This window comes from Dama dama, chromosome 20 (genome assembly GCF_033118175.1).
Source record: "Dama dama isolate Ldn47 chromosome 20, ASM3311817v1, whole genome shotgun sequence".
Taxonomy (NCBI): Eukaryota; Metazoa; Chordata; class Mammalia; order Artiodactyla; family Cervidae; genus Dama; species Dama dama.
In genome coordinates this window covers 11458652-11481742 of record NC_083700.1, presented here as the reverse complement: position 1 = coordinate 11481742, position 23091 = coordinate 11458652, and the positions used below count along the sequence as shown (strand labels likewise).

General features: G+C 51.7%; 1 protein-coding gene and 1 non-coding gene across 2 annotated transcripts; both read right to left on the bottom strand.

Moving 5' to 3' along the window:
* Window positions 1–13403: 13403 nt before the first annotated feature.
* LOC133041893 (U1 spliceosomal RNA) lies at window positions 13404–13567 on the bottom strand. The gene has a single exon (XR_009689441.1). It is a non-coding gene; the product is annotated as a U1 spliceosomal RNA (small nuclear RNA).
* Window positions 13568–15306: 1739 nt separating this feature from the next.
* Window positions 15307–22752, bottom strand: VSIG8 (V-set and immunoglobulin domain containing 8). The gene is made up of 7 exons (XM_061168384.1): window positions 22704–22752; window positions 18968–19143; window positions 18236–18437; window positions 17891–18112; window positions 17040–17159; window positions 16506–16713; window positions 15307–15589 (listed from the first exon to the last, which is right to left on the bottom strand). The coding sequence occupies exons 1-7, from the start codon at window positions 22750–22752 to the stop codon at window positions 15307–15309; spliced, it is 1260 nt and encodes a 419-aa protein (XP_061024367.1).
* Between the last annotated feature and the right edge of the window lie 339 nt (window positions 22753–23091).

The following is a 23091-nucleotide window of genomic DNA, read 5'->3' as shown; positions in this document are numbered from 1 at the left end:
CTGTGCAAGGAGCTTCCCTCTTCTCCCCAGTTCCTGGGCAGTCACTTCACCTTGGACAAATGGTCAGCTCGACTGGACTCTAGAGTCACAGGACCACTCCTCCACTCAACTGGTCCTGGAATTTCCCTGTCTGTTGGCTCTGCTCAGAGGTCCTCTGCTGCTCAACAGCTTCACCTAGACCTCATGCTTCTCCTGCATCCACTTCTCCTTCATCACCTTCTTCCAAGTCCACATGAACGGTGCTTATGGCCACAGCAGCTAATACTGCTCCCACCAGCCCCCCAGGGGCATTCCCCTTGCCTGGTCACTGAGTCATGCAAAACTGGCTTTGGTCTCTACAACTGATGTGAAAGAGAAAGCCCAGGGCCTAGCAATGAACCACGGAGGTTGTATGGGGGAAACACACGCACACCACTCGCCTTCTCTCTTGCCTTCATCTCTGGGGCCTCGCCTCAGATCAGAGCAGCTCTGGATGAGGTGGAGCTCACAGTTCTCCCTCCACACAGTAACCCTTGGTGACTTCACGTAGGTGGTGGTTTTGTAGAGTGGTACACCAGAGCCTTTGAACAAATACATGCTGCTCAAATCAACAGAGGTTCCCATCCCCGGTGACTCACTTGCCCACCAGTGGACTAATTAACCAGCTACTGAAAACCTCAAAGCACTTCTGTGAGAAGAGTGTTTGTGTTGATCAGCATTGGGGTTGACGTCACATAAGAACAAATATTGAGGGCACAGCATGTGCTGGGTACACTTCAAGGCACTGGGGAATCAGTAGTGAATAAAGCAATGTCTTTCCTTCATGGAATCTATATTCTAGATAATACAAGTAAGCACATTCACGTGTGGACAGGCTTTGTTAAAAAATTAAGACAGTAGATGGCAGAGTAGATGACAAGAGAATGGTGTGTTGGGGAGAAGGGGACCTCAGAGAACAAATGGGCTGATGTATGAACAGAAGTCCAAATGCAGTGGAGTAAGCCACGAAGTGGCTGGGTAAGGAACATTCCAGAAAGCAGAAGATACAAACGCCCTGAAGTGGGATCATGATTGGGGTTTACAAAGAGCAGAGCAGAGGCCAGGGCAACTGGGTCAACAAAAGGGGGAGGCGAAGGAAAAGGGAGGGCCAGGGTGATGGTGCAGGGCCACAGCACTTGGGATTTTGTGGTCTTCAGAACATCCTGTCCCTGGGGTTAGGAAGCCAGAGGGCCCTCTTCTGTTTGAGGGTCAGAGTCCTCCCAGAATGATTTTGGCATCGTCATCTCTAGTAGGCTCATGGGCAAAGCAGAATCCTCTCCAAATCTGCATTTGTTTTTCCTTGTTCTCCTTGTATTTCCTGTGAGCAAGAGCCTTCGCACCTGTCCTTCTGTGTAAATACAAGAACCACTAAGGAGAGGAGTCATGTGCCACAAAGTCAGAGAGAATGAGTGTGGGGAGCAGAATGGCAAAAGCGAAGGGCCAGAGACACATTCTCACCAGTGGAGATATGAGCACCCAATGCCTCATTTAAAGAGCAACAACCAAAAAAAACAAAAAAAATTGGGGAGAAGGAAGGAGAGAGGGGCAAGATAAAGGTAGAGAATTAAGAAGTACAAACTACTGTGTATAAAATAAATAAGCTACAAGGATATACCATACAGCATAGGAAAGTATAGTCATTATTTTAGAATAACTTTAAATGGAGTATAACCTATAAAATATTGAATTGCAGTCTTGTACACTTGAAATATATTATAAATCAACTATACTTCAACTTTAAAAACTGATCAATTAAAACCAACCACTGCAAACGTTAACACCATCTCTGGCAAATCTTTCTTCTGTGTTTATCAAGAAGTAGCACGTGTTCAGTTCTCAGCACTTGGCTACTTACTGGTCTTTGGGGGAAGCACCATCTCTGGTCAGATATGACTCCATGGCCCCCTGCATCTGTTCTGCAGGCAGCTTGAAGGAGGGCCTCTAAAACACATCATATAGCCCTGGATTCAGGGAGTTTTAGTGGGCTGTGCACTGGTCAGCGTGGGTCCCATTGGCCAGGAGGCTGAGCACACAGGTAAGGAGTGGAGATACCCCACTGCACCACTAACCCAGGTCTAGTTCTGGGAGCCACACCTCCAGGGCGATACTGGAAAATTCATGTCCACAAGAGAATAACCAGAATGGTGAAAAGTCTAGAAACCTCATCATATCAGACATGATTAAAGAAACTGGTCATGTTTAGCAAGAACAGAAAACTCAAGGCCAATATGTGAAGAGCTCTTACAGAAGCCTGGCTGTGTAAGTGAACACATGGAACATGTCTCTGTGAGGCAGATATTGACTCATATGAATAATAGGATCTTAAACCTGGAAGGAAACTTTGTGGTTACTCAGTTCAAGTTTTTCATTTCTCAGGTGGAAAACCAAGACCCAAAGAGACTGTTACTCTCTAGAGTCACATAACTAGTAGATGGCAGAGTCAGAGTTAGCTTTAGGTTATCTAAATCAGCCGAGCCACTTACCTGCACCATACTCCCAGGGAAGAACTTAATAACAAATGGAGAAATCCAAACATGAAATGATCTGTTCCAATGAACATGCTGAAGCAGAAACCATCTCAGAGTAATATTATAGACCAGAGACTTTTCAGAGGAGGTGGGAAGTTGCATTAGATTGGGAATGACAAATACGTGGTACATATATCCAGACTTCTGCCTTCCATGACCATGTCAAATCCAGAGAATTAATTATGACACGCTTTTCCCACTGAGTCTTTATGCAACACTCATGTAACTCTGACCTATCAATTGAAGCTGGAAGCCAAGATGCCATTCCTGCCCTAGACAAACCATAGGATCCTCCCAACAACATTAAGTTCCTCCCAGTCTTAAGAATAAATTCTAAGTTAATGAATGAGTAAACAGTGGGGAAAATGTATGATGAAAGGATTCTACCAAGGTGTCAAAAACAAGTCATGCTTCCTATAAAGAATATTTACTCTAACTTGCCTGCTTCTGCCATTTTGCTAAGTATGTGCTCAGGAAATGCATCAGAACTGAAAAAGAGAGATGGGTCAGAAGTAATAATGCTATCGGCAGGAAAGCACAAAACAACAGGATATCAGCCAAATAAGTGAATGTAATACATGTAGCATTTAAAAAACCACATTCTTCAAAATATTTAAGAATAATGGGATGCTATCTTCAGATGCAAGCAGCAGAAACCAACTCTGGTTCTAACTAAGGCAGGAAAAAGAATTTATTAGAAACTTGTGGGTAGCTCAGTGTCATAGTCAGTTTAAGCTGCTATAAAAGAATACGACAGTCTAGGTGGCTTATAAACACCAGAAACTGATTTATGTTTCTGGAGGCGGGGAAGGCCAAGATCAAGATACCAGCAGATTCAGTGTCTGGTGAGACCCAGACTTCCCGGGTCACAGACAGCTGTCTTCTTGCCGTGTCCTCACATGGCAGAAGAAGTGAGGGATCTCTCTGGGGTCTCTTTTTAGGGGCACTAATTCTATTGCTGAATGTCAACCCACTTCAGTATTTTTGCCTGGAAAATTCCATGGACAGAGGAGCCTGGTGGGCTACAGTCCATGATGTCCCAAAGAGCTGAACACGACTGATCACACACGCACAGTTCTATTCCTGAGGGTTCCATCCTCAGCACCTAATCACCTCCCAAAGTTCTCACCTCCAAACACCATCACACTAGGGATTAGGTTTCAGTCTACAAATTTGGGGGAATATAAACGTTCAGTCTATAGCACTCAGAGAACTAAAGAAAATCCTGACCAACCTGGCCTTGGAAAGGATGAAGCCAGGAGGCCCTGGAGAGTGTAGGCCTCAGGACCACCTTCTTAGGAGATACCATGGAATAAATCTGTCCTGTTTTCTGTTCCCGTGTTACTCGCTAAAGATTAAAACTCCCAACAGAAGAGTGAGCTGGCCTTGGTTCTGGGGCAAAGGGCCAGTTCTTCCTATGCTTCCAAGTTCTGATATGAAACCCCAACAGTCCAAGATTTCTAGCCTTCCAGGCCATTTTGAAGGTATAGGTAGGTGTCAAAGGAAGAAGATAGGACATGTTTTATGTAACTATTTGTTAGCTTTATTTATCATTACAAAAATTAACAGTGGGCCTGAATATGGGGATCCCTCTCACTGGACTTTGTTTTCTATTTATTTATTTACTTATTTATTTGCTGTGCCAGATCTTAGTTGCAGCATGCAGGCTCTAGTTCCCAGACCAGTGATTGAATCCAGGCCTCCTACATTGGGAGCTCACAGTCTTAGCCACTGGACCACAATCAGTTTTTCCTGTTGTGATTCCCATCCAGCTCCTGAGCTGAGACCCTCCGCCTGCCACCCCATGATGAACAGCAAGCCCCAGCTCACACTGCAGCATCAAACTGTTCTGGAATCATGTGGCGGAACAACAGCCCCTAATTTCCTGCAGGACTGAGCCATGTGTCTCCAGCTCATCACTCAGCACCTCTCTTGTGGGCAGCTACCACGCCAGAGATGCTGGGAATACAGCTGTGAGTAGGACAGACAGAGAGTTCTGCATCCAGGAAGCTTGCCATCTAATTGAGAGAGAGAGACATGAAACAAACACACACAAATATTTAATTAAAACTGTGCTGAGCTCTAGAGAGGAAAAGAACTGAACATTGTGAGCAAGAATAATGAAGGAGAAGAATAGAGCTGGTAAGGGGCAACCCCCAGGGCCCTGTCTGAGGAGGGACATTCCCTCTGAGACCAGCCTGGACAGGACTTAGTGATGCAAAGTAGGGAGGTCCTTCACGCAGAGGATAAGAGAGCTGGAAACCCTTCTAGAAAGACCTTGGCATATACGAACGTCTGAAGGATGGAGAGTAATGAACAAGGGGGCCTCTGGGAGAAGACAGCAGAGATCAGAGCACGCAGGGTCTGGTAGGACATGGTAGTATTTAAAATTTAATTCTTAAAGTAAAAGGAGGCCACTGAAGAGTTTTAAGAAGGGAAATGACATAATCAGACTTACATTAACCAGACTTACATTTTTAAAAATTCCCTCTGGGGGCCTTGTGAAGAACGGATTGCAGGGACGGGGAGGAGTGGTTTGGGGGGAGGAGGGTGAGAAGATGAAGTTAGTGCAGGGATCCTGGCAAGATGCGATGACAGCTTGGAATTGAGGTGCACAAGCGCAGGGGGTTGGGTGGAGAAGTGGATGGACTAGAGAAATATCTAGGAGCTAGAGCAAAGTGTGTGAAAAGTGTTAATAGTTCAGTCGTGTCCGACTCTGTGCGACCCCATGGACTGTAGCTCACCAGGCTCCTCTGTCCATGGGATCTCCCAGGCAAGAATACTGGAGTGGGTAGCCATTCCCTTCTCCAGGGGATCTTCCCGACCCAGGGATTGAACCTGGGTTGCCCGCACTGCGGGCAGATTCTTTTCTGTCTGAGCCACCACAAGATGTTGGGGTATGTGAGGGGTACCTCATGACTGACCTGAGGAACAAGGCAGGCAGAGGTGCCACTTACCCAAACCGGAAATACAGAAAGAAGGGCAAGTTTAGGGGGAAGTTAACTGTCCCTTGGGCTTCTCCGGAGGCTCAGAGGTTAAAGCGTCTGCCTGCAATGCAAGAGACCCAGGTTCGATCCCTGGGTCGGGAAGATCCCCTGGAGAAGGAAATGGCAACCCACTCCAGTATTCTTGCCTGGAGAATCCCATGGATGGAGGAGCCTGGTAGGCTACAGTCCACGGGGTGGCAAAGAGTCGGACACAACTGAGCGACTTCACTTTCACTTTCTTCACTTAATTGTCCCTTAATTATCAGGGAACAGGACTTTAAAAGGAACAAGACATTTGGAGGCTGAACAATATATTGTGTGAAATCATGTGAAAATAAAATGCTCAAATGTAGGTAATTTCAAACAACGTAAACTTATAATTTAAATGTAAATTGATTTAAGGAAGAGAAGCCATTGATCCCTCTTCCCTGGCTCCACTCCCTCTCAGGACAGCCGTTTCATGCCTGTAACTAGTAAATTCCTCCATTCAGATCCAGAATTACATTCTAGACCCCAACACAAACCTGAGGTTGTAGGGATGGTAAGACATCTCAGCAGACAGGGCTTCCCACAGGGCGCTGGGCACAGATTGCCCCGGCTGATCCTGTCCTGGTTTGTTTCTCCGCCACCTGCCTGAGTCCTGCCTACTCACTCCAGAAAGCCCTGAAACATTCAAGACTCGAGGTTGATAATGATGAGGGTGAGCTGGAGATGCCTCACTGGCCATGAGGGGCCACCCTGGACCCCAACACACTCTGAATGCAGCCCACCCTACAGCATTCAGAGTCCCACCTAGATTGTCCCGGGGGAGCCCAGATGAGGTCTCAGGAGAGCCTTTCCAAGCAGAGCCAGTGTCCTGGTCAGAGAAGAGCAGCTCATCACTCACTCCACAGGAGTCATTGCCAGACACCATGATTGTCCTGCAGAGATCAGTCTCACCAACCAGCTCAGGGCATCCTTTCGTGGGGGCGGTGGAGGGCAGGGCACAGGAAAGGGGACTTGGAGAGGAGCCCCCTCAGATCAGGCTGGCTGGGGGAAAGGAGAGCTTCCCAGGATGGAGACCAGTGCCTGCCAGCAGGGGGCTCTCAGCCCCAGAGTTGGAGCAGGGTCAACGCAGAGACCATTTTGGGTACCTAGTGCTCTGAACCCGGAATGATCCTTATCTTTCCGAAGGGCCAGTGGGTACCTAGGCAAAAGGAGGCCAAGAGTTGGGGGCAGCGTGAGTCAGGGCCTTGGGGTCGGGATGCTCTTAGGCTGGGAGAGGAGGGTACTAGTGATCTGCTGTGCGCCATCCCTTGAAGCTGTGGCCATCTGGCCATCATCACTGGCCGCAGTAAAAATCCTTCCCCCAACACACAGTCTCCTCTGAGACTGTCTGAGCACCCAGTTTGAGGGACACACAAACATCTCCTCACCAAGTTGCCTCTCTTTCTCGGGGGACCGACATGGCTTTAATGCTGCCGTCACAGCACAGCCTCGTTCCTGGAGAACTGGGTCAGCCAAGTTCTTTATGCTAAAGCTAAGAAGAAAGTCGGGGAAGTCTGGGAAGATGGAGAGGAAGCTGGAGTGTTGGACAGATGAGGCTTCATGGTCATTTTCAGCAGAAGACATAAGGCCCTCAGTCTGGAGCGCTGAGAAGGACACACCCCTTACTGGGGAGCATAGCCGCTGACACACAGACCACCGCCCCTGCCCCCAGCCCCACCCTGGGAGTCCTTAAGATGGAGATGACTCAGCAATTGGCAGCCCCAGCCCACACCCTCCATTCCAGACAGGCCCAGGCTTTACCTGTCCCTGAATCCGACAAGCTCGTGCACTCTGATCATTTTTGCAGGTTCTTCCCCTACCTCCCAGACTAGAACATATCCCTTTATCCACCTTGTTCTCCAATCGAAGTTTTGCACTCCTTCTCTAAGAAACCTTCCTTCAAGGGATCTCAGAGCATCACCTCTCCCAGCTTTGCATGAAAGTGAATCAATAGTCATGTGCATCACTCTTCAATTTTTCCAAATGGATTCATGATCTCCCTAGGGAGGCTGGGAGATCCTGGAAGGGTTTAATGCCCTGGTCCTACCACTGACACACAGTAAGCTGTAATGCGCTAAGTGGTTAATGCAGAAGCTGGGGACATACAGGCGGACAAGTGACCACGCTTCAGACATGCCCTCAGCAAGGAAGCCAAAAGTGCCCAGTTGGAAGATTCTATGTCACCCTGGCTTCTCCATTGAGAAGAAGTGCAAGTGACAAAGCGGGGAAGCGGGGGGGATGCGTGGAGTCACTATCGCTGTAACCCAGGCAAGAGATGATGGTGGCTGGGAGCCAGCAGATAACAGTGGTGGACAAGAGGCTGGTCAGTGTCAGATCCACTCTGAAGGGAGACAGTTCCTAACAGATCGGATGTGTTGGGGAGACAGGTGAGGGTAAAAAAGGTTTTAAGGAAAGACATAGTGGCTATCAACTGCAGTGGGCAAGATGCTGGGGGAAGTGATCAGGGGCAGGGTTTGGGGCATGCTGAGTTTGAGATGTCTGTTACATATCTAAGTAGGTAGGGGAGTGTGCAGTGTGGGAGAGAGGCCTGGCCTGGGTGGATAAATTTGGGTTTTGTAGGCATATCGATTTTATTTATATATTTGGGGTACACTATTTTTTATTTACATTATTTTTCAAACAATGACCTTAAGTATATACTGGCCATACATTCAGATTTGATATAAAGATAAATGGACAGGCAGTTCTCAAGGTACAATGTATTCAACAATTAGAGACAATCTAGGGGATGGTATAACTATATATAACTCTACACACTCAGGAACACAAGTATACGGCCAAGTATGCAATTGAAGGAAAGACCACAGCCATTCAGGACTGAAAAGAGGTCATTGGGCATATCCATTTTAGATGGATGGATAGATAGAAAGGAAGGGGCCAACTGGGAGATGATTCCCACCCTCCTTCCTCACTTTCTCTAACTGAGTGATAGATTCCTAGAAAGGCTAACGGGTATTGAAAGGAAGGAATCTTATTTCCCCACAGGAACAATATTATCATTGCAGATCAGGCTCATGCCCAAGAATCTGTTGCTCAATTTTTTAATTGCAGGAATCTATTTCCACAAGTCCTTAATAAACTGAACGGGAAGCCTGCACACTGTACAGGAAAGAGCTTCCTAAAGCCTGTCAGTCCAAGGAACAGGGGCACCTTGACCTGTTCGGTAGAGCCGTGCCTGATGTCCACTTGCCCTGGTCCAGGGAGGCCTGCAGCATCAGTGGGAGATTTCCCAGGTCCTGCCTGACTCTGCTTATTGGCTTCCAGGCCCTTTTAGGGAGGACAGTTTTCACATGCACTTTGGAGAAGGATCTGGGGGGATATTTGTGGCTTTCTCCATCACGTGCCCCTGAAGTCATCGGGGGCATTGGCTATTGTCACCCCAAGTTGGGGGAGGAGCTGACTGTCTGACTGTCATTCATCACACTAAGTTCAAGGCATGTCAGCTCATGGAGAGATTCTGAACTCTTGAAAGGAGTAGATGTTGAGAAAAGAGGTGACACAGCCCTGCCCTCAGTGGAAGCCTAGTCTGACGGATGTGAGAGGATGACAGGACATTCCCAGGACGGGCCAGAGATGGCAAAGTCAGCACCACTTCCCTTTATCTGGGAGACTGCAGTCATAGAACAGGACACAGTTAGGCCGCCTTTCTGAAGAACTGATGCAGGATGAGAAAGAGGATGTGAGAAGAAGAGAGGGTTACAGGCAAGGAAAACAGCCTCTACCAAGGGACTGAGTCCAGGTGGGGGTTGGGACCTAGCCGGGGTTGGGAGCCGAATCCAAGCATTGCAAGGGGAGCACTTGCAAGTTCAGGCAAGTCCCAGCAGGGAGGGCAGGCACCCCATGGCTGCAAGAGGCATCCAGGCAGAAGGTGGGCGGCGGGGAGGGGTGCCCTGACCAGGAGGTGTCTGTGGGGGCTGACAGGCAGCAGGTGGGGCCTGGAGCGCACCGATGGGGCTCAGTTTCAAGATGGAGCTGCTTCTCCTGAAAATGTTGAAGAAAATCTCCATGCCCTCTGCTGGGAGGGTCCCTCCTCAGCTTTGGGAGAGCTGTGTGAATACTCTGCTGGAGGGGCCATCAGATCAGTCCTTCACAGCGAGCCACAGTCTGCATTGGGCCCAGGGAGGCAGTCAACGTGGCCCGATTCCCAGGAGCCGCGAGCAGGCAGACGTGAAAGGTCATAGGAGGCACACCCTGGTCCCGGGAGGTGGCCCTGATGATCCTGGAAGCTCACCCTCAGGCCTGGCTCAGGCCCTGCTGAGCTTGTGTTTCAGGTGCTTCCTGTTATTATTAGTATCACTATTACTCAGGAGGATTGCCATAAATATTAAATATGTGCACATGCATTCCAGGATTCAGAGGTAGGGCCTGGCTCTCCTGCTTTACTACTTGCCGGTCCCTGGGCTGCTCACCTAATCCCCTAGATGGTGAACGTCTCCAGACTCAATCCCAAGGCTTCATTCTCCTCCCTTATTCCCCATCCCAGTGGACCTCCCACTACCTCAGCCTCCAACCTCGACCTCTGTGTGGTTAACAGGATGTCCTGTCATCCTCTCACATCTGTCAGACTAGGCTTCCACTGAGGGCAGGGCTGTGTCACCTCTTTTCTCAACATCTACTCCTTTCAAGAGTTCAGAATCTCTCCATGAGCTGCCTCCAGGTCTGCCCTCCTCTGAAATTACATATTGAGGACTAGGGGCTTGGGATCAACCATTTGCAGAGCCCCTACTATGTTGTGTCCAACTCTTTGTGACCCCATGGACTATACAGTCCATGGAATTCTCCAGGCCAGAAGACTGGAGTGGGTAGCCTTTCCCTTCTCCAGGGGATCTTCCCAACCCAGGGATTGAACCCAGGTCTCCCGCATTGTGGGAGACTATCAGCTGAGCCACAAGGGAAGCCCAAGAATACTGGAGTAGGTAGCCTATCCCTTCTCCAGTGGATCTTCCTGACCCAGGAATCGAACCAGGATCTCCTGCACTGCAGGCAGATTTTTTACCAACTGAGCTATGAGGGAAGCCCCTACTATGTACCAGGCTCTGTTAAAACCATGTCACACAAAATAGCCTCTTACTATTCCATTTTACAGATGAAGAAACTGAGGCTTTAGGAACTTATTAATAATGAGGAACCCAGGGCTGACTCTAAAACTAGGGCTTTTTCTCATGTTGTTGTTTAGCTGCTTAGTTGTGTCCAACTCTTTGCGACCCCATAGACTACAGCACGTCAGGTTTCACCAACTTCCGGGGTTTGTTCAAACTCATATCCATTGAGTCAGTGATGCCATTCAACCATCTTATCCTCTGTTGTCCTCTTCTCCTCCTGCCCTTGATCTTTCCCAACATCAGAGTGTTTTCCAATAAGTCAGCTCTTCACATCAGGTGGCCAAGGTATTGGAGTTTCAACTTCAGCATCAGTCTGTGCAATGAATATTTAGGATAGATTTCCTTCAAACAAGGATTGATTTGTTTGATCTCCCTGCTGTCCAAGGGACTCTCAAGAGTCTTCTCCAATACCACATACATAGGCATGACTAAATCATAAATATTTACTACAAGTTTTTTTCCTCCTTCCTTTCTTTCTTTTCTCCCCAAGCTAGCCAATATGGGTCCACCATCACCTCACACTCAGTTGCTATAAAAATAAGTTCAACAGTTTCACCTTCATCCCCTTCTGCTAAGTGTCCTGCCTTTGTCAAGGGCTTTGGTCTCCTCCCTAACAGTGTTCCATCCTGCTGTCCTTCTAAAATACACCTGGAATAAAATAAGTAAAATAAATCCAGGAAGGCTGCTGAGGGCAATGGCCACAGGTGGCAGATGGGTGGCAGAAGGCTATTTTGTCTGCTCCCTGCTGGCAGGCACAGTGATCCGGCCCATGTTCTTCTAGATCCTCCAAAACCACCACCATCTCCTCGCCTGCACCGTTTCACGTCTCTCAACGCTCTTTCCCTTTCAGCGTGTTCTTCTAATATAACTGCAGGAAACTGAATGGAATCCATTTTGTCTCCACACAGCAGGAATAAATGAAATGAGTCCTGCAGGTGGACTGGATGGATGAAGAGCATGAATTCCAGAGCCTCACCTGAGGCTCCCTTGGGAAGCAGAGGGGGCAGGACTAAACATCCCAAAGAATGCTGCCTAGGCTGTGATTGAGTAATTAGCTCTCCAAACTCCTTTGCTTCCAGGGAAGCAGGGGAAACAATTAATCCCTCCATAGAGTCACACAGTGTGACTGGGCCTTGAGTAATTGAAATGCAATGGGGCAGCAAGCATAGTTATTCTACCAGAAGCACAGAAGAAAAATCACTGGGATTTCACACAGTTACGTTTTGGGGACTTAAGAGAGGATGACTAGAGAATGACTTCCTAAAACCTGAATCAGAGGATCAGAGAGGCAACTGAGTCAGGAAGGACTCAGGATGTCCCGTGAGTAGATTTCTCAGGGTTGGATGTTCTAGGAGAGCCAGTCACGGAAGATATGTGGATGGTAAGTTATGTTGTTGATGGTTACCAAGGACATATAAACTATCTGAATAATTTTTCATTGACTAGAGAAACTAGAATTCAGTTTTGGCAAGGCTGGGATGCCAAAAGGCAGGACTAGGAAGTGGGATGAGGACAACTGACTTGGTGCTGTGTGTGTCTCCGGAAAAAAAGAGAAAACTTGAGACTGCACTTGATTCCCTCGCTTGAAACAACATTTGTGTACACAGCCTTCTGCCTGCTTGCAGACACGGTCTGCCTAAGTTTTGCGAGTCAGGTGTTAAATGCAACCACTATTACAAATAAAAGTATAAAAATTTACAATTAAATGAATTCTACTGAGACACAGGAGATAAGCAGTCAAAATTCATCCTTTCCCAATTAGTTTGCTGCAGTTCATGACTATCTTAATTCTTGAGGTTATTTACTTCTGCAGAGATGGTGTGATAGTGTACATTTCTCCTGACTCCACTGCAAGGACATCACATCGACAGCCTGAAGTCAGCCATGGTGGGAGAATTTACATGAGGGCAATAGCAAATGATACACATTAGGGCCTTTTGGCCCCCTACATGCTCAACTTCGCTCCCAAAACCACTCATAAACATTTACCACCATAAATGTTCTCCAATACTGACAAGGTTTCAAGCAGGAGAAATGAAAAAGCCCAAGGTGTCCCTGAAGCCAAACCTTCAGAGTAGAAACTCCCATCCTTTCTCACTCAGAGGTGATGAGTGCAGTGATCATTTATTTAGGGATTTAGGAACTTCCTGGGCTTCCCTGTTGAGTCACCCTGCCGAAAGTTGTTTCCAAAGTCTCTCTAAAATCTCTTACTGCTTCTTAATGAGCTTTTCTTGCCAGCACCTTGTTGTTCTCACCCTTCAAAGGAAGGCTAAGTCTGAGCATGGCTCCCTGGTTCCTGGAATGGGGAAGATGATGTCATTCAACACAACCTGCACAGCCAGCTGCCTTGTACCTCACTTCCTTGTAGGGAGCTGAGCTGGAGGGTCTCAGACTGGGAGAGCCCTCCCCAAGTCACCCTATTCAATCCCCAGCCTTAGGGCAAACATGTGCCAGGCCCAGCATCCTACTGAAGTTCTCGCTATGAACAAATCATCCTATAGGTGCTGTTAAATGTCTCCAAATGAATGAGGGAGGGATGATTCCTGCAGTTCTCTGCTCCCCTCACTTAGTCCCCTTATTCCCTCCCACTGTGTCCCCATCCATCCTCAAGAATCCCCACCTCCCCCCAATCCCACCCTCCACCCCCCACCCCCATTCTAAGACATCTCTCCCTGGCTCCCTCTGTTCCACCATCATCTCTCCTTTCTTTTGTTTTTCTTCAGGAGAAAGTGTGAATGCAGTCGCCCCACTAGCACAAATTATGCAATCGAGTTTCCCACATTTGAGTAAATCACAGGGGCAGCACATCCAGAGTGCAATGGATAAGCCTTACCCTGGGAAAACCACCTTCGTGATCATGGTGTCTCCCCTGCCAGGTAAGTATCATCTCTCCTTTCTCTTCCCAAACTCTATCAAGGCAGAACCAGAGATGCCATCACCCTTTTGCAAGTACCCAAGCCAACAAGAAGGGTTTCCTAGTTACATACAACAAAGCAAGGTTTCAGGGCTTCCTCTATCAACAAACTCTGAGGTCCATCCATTCCCCACACTTCACATGGCCACAGGGTAGAAACAGAAAAACTTCAGGAGCCCAGCTTCTCCTTAAGAGAAAAAGAGGAAAAAAAAAAAGAAAGAAAGAAAAGGAAGTGCTATGCTCTCAAGAGGCAGGCGACTGGGCAAAAGCAGGTAGAGCAGAGTGACCTTGAAGTACTATGCTCCTCAGAAGAGCCTCCACCCCTAAGCCAGACACAGGTTCAGTTGTGTTCCTGCTGCAGTCATCCAGTATGGAGTACGGCCACTTGGTCCATTAGGGGCAGCTGAATTGAGACTGTGATGCTTAGGGCTCACTAAGAGTAGCACTTGGGCCAAGGGATAAAAACGATGTGGGGACCCAATTTGAGTTCAACAGGAGAAAGATACCTCTGACAGGCAGAGGTCAAATGGACTGATTTGGAAGGTGCCACTGCAGGTATTCGAGAAGAGGTTGGAATATCTTTTGTCAGGAATGTAGAAGAAGGAATTCAAATATCAGGGAAAGAGCACGATGTCTGAGAGTCAAACACACCTGGACCAAAACCTGTTATTACCTGTGATCTTGGCTAAGATACTGAATACCTCTGAGCCTCAGTTGCTTCATCTATATAATGGGATACTACACCTCACAGGATTAAATAAGACGAAATATCAGAAAGCAGCTGGCATTCGGAGGGTGCCCAATAAATGTCAATCCCCTTTCCATTAAAAAGGGGGCTAGGTTAGATGAATTTAGTTTTTCTACCCCAGAGTAGGACTCTGAAACCTTTCCTAGTAGTTGAGAAGGATGGCATACATCTGGGAGAGATCAGAGAGTCAGGATTTGGTAGGTGAGAGAAGGAAGAAAGATGCTGCTAGTGGTCAGGGAGTACTCAGAGAGGTCATGCCTGACAGTTCCTTGTTTCCTCTTTTGATTTCTGGAATAAAAGAGAAAAGCGGGATTCTGGATTGAAAATCGAGCCTGAAGAGTCTGTTTCTCCATCTGCCTAGGGAAAGGTAGGAATAGACAGCCCCTTCCAGCTCTGGCTCCCGATCAAGGAGGGGAAGGGGGAAATGTTGAGGAAATGATGCTGGACAACAGGAAGCAACGACCTCTCCCCTACCCCTGAGCACGGCCCACCACCCTGACCCCATGCCCAAACCTCCGTGGAACCACAGCCACCTCAGTCTCGAATCTTACATTTTCTTTATTGTGCTAACACTGCCGCCTCGGAGCTCAGATCTCACACTCACAATTCAGTCCAGATCCCCACCCACCCAGCCCCCGGGGCTCTCTGCCTTGGCTGGGGACACCGGCCTCCGGCCACGTGCGCTCTCGGACACTTCCTCCTCTCTCCCTCTCCACGAGCCTGGGGCTCCGAGGATGAGGAGAGGCCCCGGATGGCCTTTCTCTGCCTTCTCCCGCCCTCTCCCACGTTTAGAGGAGGAGGCTCAGCCGCTCGACTCAGTTCCCGAGGGAAACGTCCTCAGCCCCCAGCCGCCGCGCGGCCGGGAGCAGCCGAGGTCGGCGCCGGCCCGAGCGCGTCCCCAGCTGCGAGCAGAGAGCCCCGCGCCCCCCTCCCAGCCGGGGCGCAGCCCAGCGCCGCGCGCTCACACCACGAGGCCGTCCTTGCTCTGCAGCGGCCCCTCGGCGGCGCTGCTGGCGGGCTCGGCGCTCTTGACCTGGACGTAGACCGGGGAGGGGCCCGCTTCGCAGGCGGCGGCCGCGGGGGCGGGGCGGGGCGCCAGGGCCACGCCCTCCGGGCCGTCGCAGGGCGGAGGCGCGTACTTGCGGCGCAGGGAGCGGCTGACGTTCTGCGTCGGGTACCCCAGGAGGTGGGTGACGCGGCTGCCGCGCCCGCTGGCCTTGCACCCGGGCGCCACGGCGTCCTCTCTGTGGAAAACAACAGGCGGGCGGGTGAGCGGGCTCCTCCGCGGCGCGGCGTGGGCACGGCCTGGGCAGAGCCGGGGGCTCTTGGCAGTCTCTCGTCTCCCGCGCCTCCCTCCGCCTCCCCTCGCCTCTCAGCCTCAGCCTCGACCTGCTCTCCTCTCTGCCCCTTCCTGGACCCGCGGCGCCGCAGCGCTCCCGGAGCCACCGTCCCCATCCTCCTCCGGACGGGGCTGGTCCACACGTGTCCGGACAGCCCACGGCAGGGCAGGCCGCCCCCTCTAGGCGCCCTCCTGTCCCCTTCTGAGGTTTTCACAGAACCACCCGCTCTGACAGAAAGGGAACCTTGGAGATCCAGAAGGAGCTGCTTTCCCTGACCTTCTTTCCTTCCTTAATCCTGACCTTGCCTTCTCTCTCCTTCTCTTCTCGCCTCTCCTCTCTTAATCTTCTCCATCTTTCTCTCCATCCCCAGGGCATTGCAATCATTAGCACTACTAGGCTTGTTCTGTTTTTATTTCTAGTTTGTTCCTAATATAAGTTATTAGCACTATTCTTAATATTAATGAACTCTTCTTAAGTAAGCATGTCCAAGAATTCTCACCGGCGCGATACAAGGGAAAAGTGAAAAAATAAATACAGGCCCTGCCCTCCAGGAGCTTACAGTCTAGACAAGACAAGAGAGGTGCAAAGACGCGAGGGAGATGGAGGGCAGGAGAGCAGAAGAGAAGACTGGCAGGGGAAGGGGAAAGAGAAAAGCCATGCGATGAGGGGCCGGTTGACATGCTGTGGTCCCAGCACTCCTTGGCGATGGTAGGCAGGGTGAGGGTGGGGGTCCCAGCCGGCTGGTGGCAGGCAGGGGTGAGAGGAAGCAGGGCGCCGGTCCCCTGCCGCGCAGCAGCATGCAGCATGCATCAGGTTTTACCTGATCTCATTAGACAAGTCGCCGCAGGCCCCTCCGCCGACCCCGCCGCCGACCCCGCCGCCGTAGCCGAAGGGACCGCGGGAGCCGCCGCCGACCCCGGCGCCCCCGCAGCAGCAGCAGACGAGCCCCCAGATGCCCACCAAGAGGCAGCCCAGCGCGAGCAAAGAGCCCAGCACTGCGCCGATGATGATTCCTATGCGCCGGGTGTCTGGGGAGAAAAGTGGAGACTAGTCAGGCTTTCTGCAGCCTGGCAGTTGCTTGGCTAACCCGGAGTGGCAAGCACAGGGCTTCTGTGTGGAAAAGAATAGGGGACCCAGGGGGTCTCAGGGCCCTTGGACACACAGTGAGGAATATATGGGGAGAGGCAAGTTAACTCCTCATATTTGCATGTTTCTCCCAGGGCTCCCAGGGTGACCTTGGCAGAGCTATATGCACTGATGCGACCCATAAGGCTGAGCCTGCTGAGACTCCAAAATACAGCCCAGGTTCCTCCCGTCCAAACCTCCCGGCCGAGGGGCCGTTGCCTGCACCCACCTGAGACCTTCACCTCCACCACGCACACGCTGTAGCCCACGTGGTTGGCCACTGTGCACTGATACAGCCCATCATCCTTGTAGGAGATGTCCTTCAACACTAGGTCACCGTTGTTCAGGCCTGAAACTGAAGGAGCATCAGAGGGCAGTGGTGAGGCCAAGGGGCCGGGTCTTTGAGAGCTTCACCCTAGCCTAGACCACTGCGGAATGGCTCATGGAAGGAGGGTGTGTGTACACACACAAGTCCACCCCGCTGTGTCCAGGTGAGTCACCTTCCCCTGCTGAAAGAGAGCCAACGAAGGCCCCTTTCCCAGCAACAGGAAAGAGACCATGATTTCACTCTGTGACCTTAGGGAAGTATGCCCCCTCCCTGAGCCTCAGTCTCCTCATTTGTACTGTGAGGAGCGGGTTAGACCAGAGGAATTCTAAGGTTCCTTCCAGCTCTGATCGTCTTTGATTGTGAGTACCAGTCAGCATCTCTCTGTGCCGGCAGCTTTACACACCTCATCCCATTTAATTCTCACATGCCCTTGGAGGATAGCCCTTATTTCCCTTTTCATGTACTGTAGAATGAAACCAAGGCACACAGAGGTCAAGCCACTTGCCTGAGCCTTGCTGCCAGTCATGGTCCAGCCAGAATGCAAACCCAGCTCTATCTGAAACCATGCTCTTTCCAAATTAGTCATACTGCTTTCGACTGACTCTCCCCTTTTGCCTTCTCTTCCTCCCTCTATAGCAGCTTCTGGAACAGGCTCAGAGGAGGAGTCTCCCACAGTTGGTGCTGCTGAGGACCTAGGGAAGCCCCAGCAGGACCCAGCGTCCCCATCTTCCCCTCTTACAAGGCCCCCTCACCTTGACTGATGGAGCTGTGGAAGGACTCCTGGTAGGAGAGCTCAGAGTGGAAGCTGTGTTGAGAATGGTAGGACCCGGCACGGTAGGGGTGAGTATGCCCGCTGATCTTGGCCCACTTGTAGGTGAGAGGTGGGCTGCCCCCATTGGCAAAGCACTTCAGCACGACATCATTGCCATGTGTAAAGTGGCCCTCAGACCAGCACAAGGGCACCGCAGGCCGTGCTACAGGGGAGAGGGCAGTTGTGAGCCAGGGCCCAGCCAAGAGGCAGAGCCAGGCTCAGGATGGCCAAGCCACCATTGATTCTGAAGTCTGGGGAAGGGGATCCCAGAGGAGTCTGCTCATACCTTGGACAGTGATGATGACCCTCCGGGTGGCCGTGGTGGTCTTCTTCACCCGGCACTCATAGGTGGCTGTGTCGGAGACTTGCAGGTTCGAAAGGGTGATCGAGGCGTCGTACTGGCTGGGGTCTGAGGCTGCAAAGCGGACCCTCTGCTGCAGGTGGGGGAGGTTGCCATGGTTGATCCTCTTGTCCTGGTAACTAAGGAACTGTGAAGAGAAGAAAACAGAGATGGTGAGACAGGCAGAGCCAAGGAAGCCCTTGTAGATTGGCTGTCTGGGCAATTCACCAAACTTACCTGAGACTCAGCTTTCTTGGATGAAAAACAGGAATGATAATGCCTGATCCACTGACTTTTAACAGAATGTGTGAGATCATTTGAAATCAGGCACTCTGCCTAATAGCTACCTCCCAGGGGCACGTGAGGATTAAATGGGATGAGATGAATAAAGCCACAGGCACACGCAGAAGCTGGATGATACTCAAAGACTGTCTGAGCTGGAAGTATAAGGTCAGGCCAGGACAGTGCCCATCTTCCTTTTGGAGGGGTGGGAGGAGGTGGCCTGACTGACTGGCTTGATTGGAAATTACACAGCTCCTCCCCATTGCCCCATTCTCTGAGAAGCCTTGGGGAAAGTTCAAGGGCTTGGTTTTCTTATTTGCCCTGCAGTGTGCTAGCTGCCCAACAAGTAAATACTATGAAGTGTGGAGTAAGGGGAATCATGTGCCCAGCACTTACCACATTCTCCCGATGTGAGGGGTCTGAATTGACCTGCGTCCACTCGATGTCCAGCCCATTAGGACCGTAGTCCTCAGGGTCCAGGATGTAGGGGCAGCCCAGCCTCACATTGTCACCTTCCGCCAGGTACAGGATCTCCTGGCCATCCCCATTGATCCGTACAGCAGACAGCAGCGCTAGGACACAGGCAGGCCAGACGGGGTAAGGGGAGCGGGACCAGGGCTTGGGTGATCAGCTGCAGCCCCCTTCTCTCCACCATGCCTTGTCAGTGGCGGCCCGGGCCTCAGTGGGGGTTCCTCAGGGAGCAAGGCCTGCTCTCAGAGTGTGCATGATTTGATCGCGGCATATCTGTGCCGACTTGTGTTAGCATGTCTGTATTCTGTAATTGTGTAGAATTGCAACTATTCTATTTGTATATTGTATATATATATAGTTGTTAAGAATGCTTGTATATGGGACTTCTCTGGTGGTTCAGTGGTTAAGAATTCGCCCTCCAATGCAGGGGATATGAGTGCGATTTCTGGTCGAGGAACTGAGATCCTACACCCCGTGAGGCAGCTGAGCCCACTCACCACAACTATTGAGCCAACACACTCTCGAGTCTATGCGCCACAACTCGAAAAAGCCCGTGTTCTGCAGTGAAGACCCAGCACAGTCAAAAGTAACAAAATAAAATTTTAAAATAAAATATGAATGCTTGTATGTATGCATGATTATATATGCATGTGTGGATATGTCCACATATGTACATTGTGTGTTTCTGAGTGTTTGTGGCTGCTTATGCGTACTGGAGGGAAATTTATGCACATGACTAGGTAGAGTGTCTGCTTCTATATTTACATGACAGTCCCTGTGTCTGTGAGCGTGTGTGTGCTTGTGTGTGGAGGCATGGAGCACGTCGAGCTGTTAAATGCTCTGATGGAAGCGACTGGCTGGTTAAAGGCCACTTCTGTCTGGACCAAGTGAAGTGGTCATGTCCAGAGGCAGGAGGATGGACACCATGACCTCCGGAGTCCCTTTCCGGCCCAAGGAGCAGAAGAATGGGTAGTCTCTGCGTGTCTGTGTATGCCAGTTCATGTCTGTGGCTGTGTGCCTGTGTGACAGTGTGTGCCTGGCTGTGTAAGTGCTCTGAGTGATAGTGGGTGCCTATGTGCAGCTGTGACCAGGAGCCTGGCTGCACCTGTGTGTGACCGTGAACGGTGGTGCTGAGGCCTTGGCCGCAGTCGTCTGTAGCACAGGACGGGTGAGCCTTGCATGAAGGCATGTGGCATTGTATGCTCTGCGTCCTGCCCCCTGCGTGATTGTGTGGCTCAGGTACCGCCGCCCCCACAGGCTCGCTCCACTGGGGGCCCCTCCCACTCTACCAGCCCTAGCCTCAGTGAGTCAGCCTGGGGTGAGGAGCCAGGATCTGGAAGCTCAGGACTGGTCTCTCCCTCCCTCCCCTGAAGCCCCAGGCAGGTGCTAGCCCCAACCGGTTGGACCTACAGAGGAACACGATGTTGGGGTGTGGGGGGAGCGGTGCCCAAGGGGCCCCAACCCTGGCTGAGCGGGCAGCACGCTGCCTCCGTCTCCGGCCTCCCCCTTGCCCTCGGCCCCTTGCCAGCCTGGCTCACTCTGCAAGAATCAGCGAGTCCTTTGGCATCTCGGTTGCCCATCCTGCTCTTGCCCTTCTCTGGCTCTCTCCCAGGACCACCTGCATGCTTAGAGAGCATCCCACACACACACGATCACACACTGTCACAGCCAGAGAGACCAACACATGGACACACTCTTACACGCCTTCAAAATGCAGATAGCTACCTATGGAGTCCCACCTTCCTATACGCACAGACACTGTCAGATCCACACGGACACACAGACACACAACTACACACAAACACAGGTACATATTAATCCAGAAGATACACCCACTGCATACACTGGCAATCCCGCATGTACATTCATTCAAGACTAAGCTACAGAAGCTTAGTCTGGTTCTTAGAGAGCCAGCAGGCGCCCTTTCAACATCCGCAGCACCGCAGGCAGCACTGAACCTGCCCCTCAGGATCCCAGCTGGGCCATCAGCCGTGCCCTGAACCCACCCCCCACCCCTGCTCAAGCCTCCAGGGTAACCCAGAGCAGGCAGACTCGCTGCTGCTGCCGGGCCTTTAACGGGACTCGGTGATGCCTTCCCTAGCCCCAGGCCATGCTAACACCAGCCCACTCCCGAGATAAGGATCCTAACACCACCTGCCAGGTCCTGGGCTGGCACAAGGCAAGCCAGAGATGAGCCAGAACTCAGTGGAGTACAGAGGCTCCACCCTGGGGAAGGACTGTCGAAAGCAACCCACCAGAGAATACTCTCCACACCCTGGGAGCCAGCCGGGCAGGAGGGTAAGTATTCTGGGCAGGGGGCTTGGGAGGGAGGGATGGGCTGAAAGAGAGTGTCTCCACCCTGCCCTAGGCTGAGTGTCTGCCTTTGTCCCAGGCCAGGGAGCCTCACCCTAGCCTTTTAGTCTCCCTAAATCTCTCTCAACCTCCTCCCAGCCTTTCTGCACCCTCTTGCTCTCCTGGGGAAGTCATTCCTGGTGTCTCACCTTCACTCCTCTTGCTGTGGTGCTAAGGAAGTACCTCCAGGGAATGTGAGCAGAGAGAGAAGCTGGGGGGAGGGAAGAAGACCAGAGTGAAGGAGTGAGAGTTGGGTGCAGAGACTCGGAGGAGGGGCAGGGAAATCACGACAGGCTTGCCAAGGAAGAGGGCAGATGCCTCAATAGCCGGGTCTACTCTCAGCTTATAAGTCCTTTGTGAATTTGTAAGCTGCTTCCAGAGCCATGAACCCTCCTTCTGCAGATGAGGGGGGAGAAGGGAAGGGAGGGGAGAAACGGCGGCCCCCACAAAAGGTATACACACGACACAGAGAGATGTGCCAGGTCCCCACAGCACAGCTTCCACAGTAAGCTCTGCCAGGCCAGCTCCCACCAGACAGAGAAGGTGTTGCAGGTGTTGCAGAAAGGCAGTCACTCCCATGCTCCCCCCTCCCTGAGCTCCTCCCCTGTGCCCCCTCAGCCTGCACCCTGACCCCCGAGAGCATCTCAGCCATGTCCACCGATGCCCACACAGATGGGCTCCTGCTAGGACTTGCCCCGTCCTGGGCTGGCAGCCTCGATGTCGAGTCCGGAGCCCTGCCCTCCAGGCGTGTCCCAGGGAGAGGGCTCTGGGAGTCACCTTCCCCACCCTCCCCAGGCTCACCCTGGAGGGGCTGGGGGCTACCCTGGCACTCTCACAGCGCAGGGGCCCAGTCCTGCTGGAAGCAGCCCATTCATTCACCAGCCTGAGGCTCTGCCCTCTCCAGGCCAGTGGGGTGGGAGAGAGGCCCTCCCACTGGGAATAGCACACAGACCAATGGAAAGGGGATCTTTCCAGGCTCCTCCTCAGCCCCCACCCCCAGTTCCCATAGTAACTCCCGGGGAGCCCTATGCTCCCATTTGCAGCAAGTACGAACGTGTGTGAGCCCCACAGGTTCACGGACACAACGAAGAGACATCCAAGAACACATGCCCCAAGCCTTCAAGTGCAGGGCTGTCCTGGGGAGAGGTCCCCTTGGCAACATCCACACCCCAGCCCAGCAGGGCGAGGGTGGGCAGCACCCTGCCAGGGAATCCGAGCGCACCTTCCAGGCTCCTCTGTGCGCCCCTCACTGCCTTTCTCCTGTGCATCCGGCGTCAGCTGGGCATCCCGCCCCTGCCCAGCCCCATACCTGGGCTCAGGCACACGAGCAGAAGGTGGAATGCTCCTCGGACTCCCATGTCTCTCGGTTCGGTGCTTCCTCCGCCTGGGCTGGGATCCCTGTGGCCGGTGGCTGCAGGCCGGCGGCTGTGGGTGTGTGGGGACAGGTGGAGGGAAGGGGAGCGGAGGGCCCAGACGCTGCCCGGGGATGGCAGGAAGGTGCAGCAAGTGCCCTGCTGGGGAGCAGCCGGAGTTATTTCTACAGGAGGGAGGGGGCCTGGTCCCCGCCTTGGGGAGGAGTCCCAGGCGCCCTAATTAGCAGGGTGACAAAGAGTGGCCTACCCAGGCATCACCCAGCCCTTCCCCAAGCTCTTCCCTATCCTGAGAGAGGCGCAGGGCGGCCAGCGGGACTTGTAATT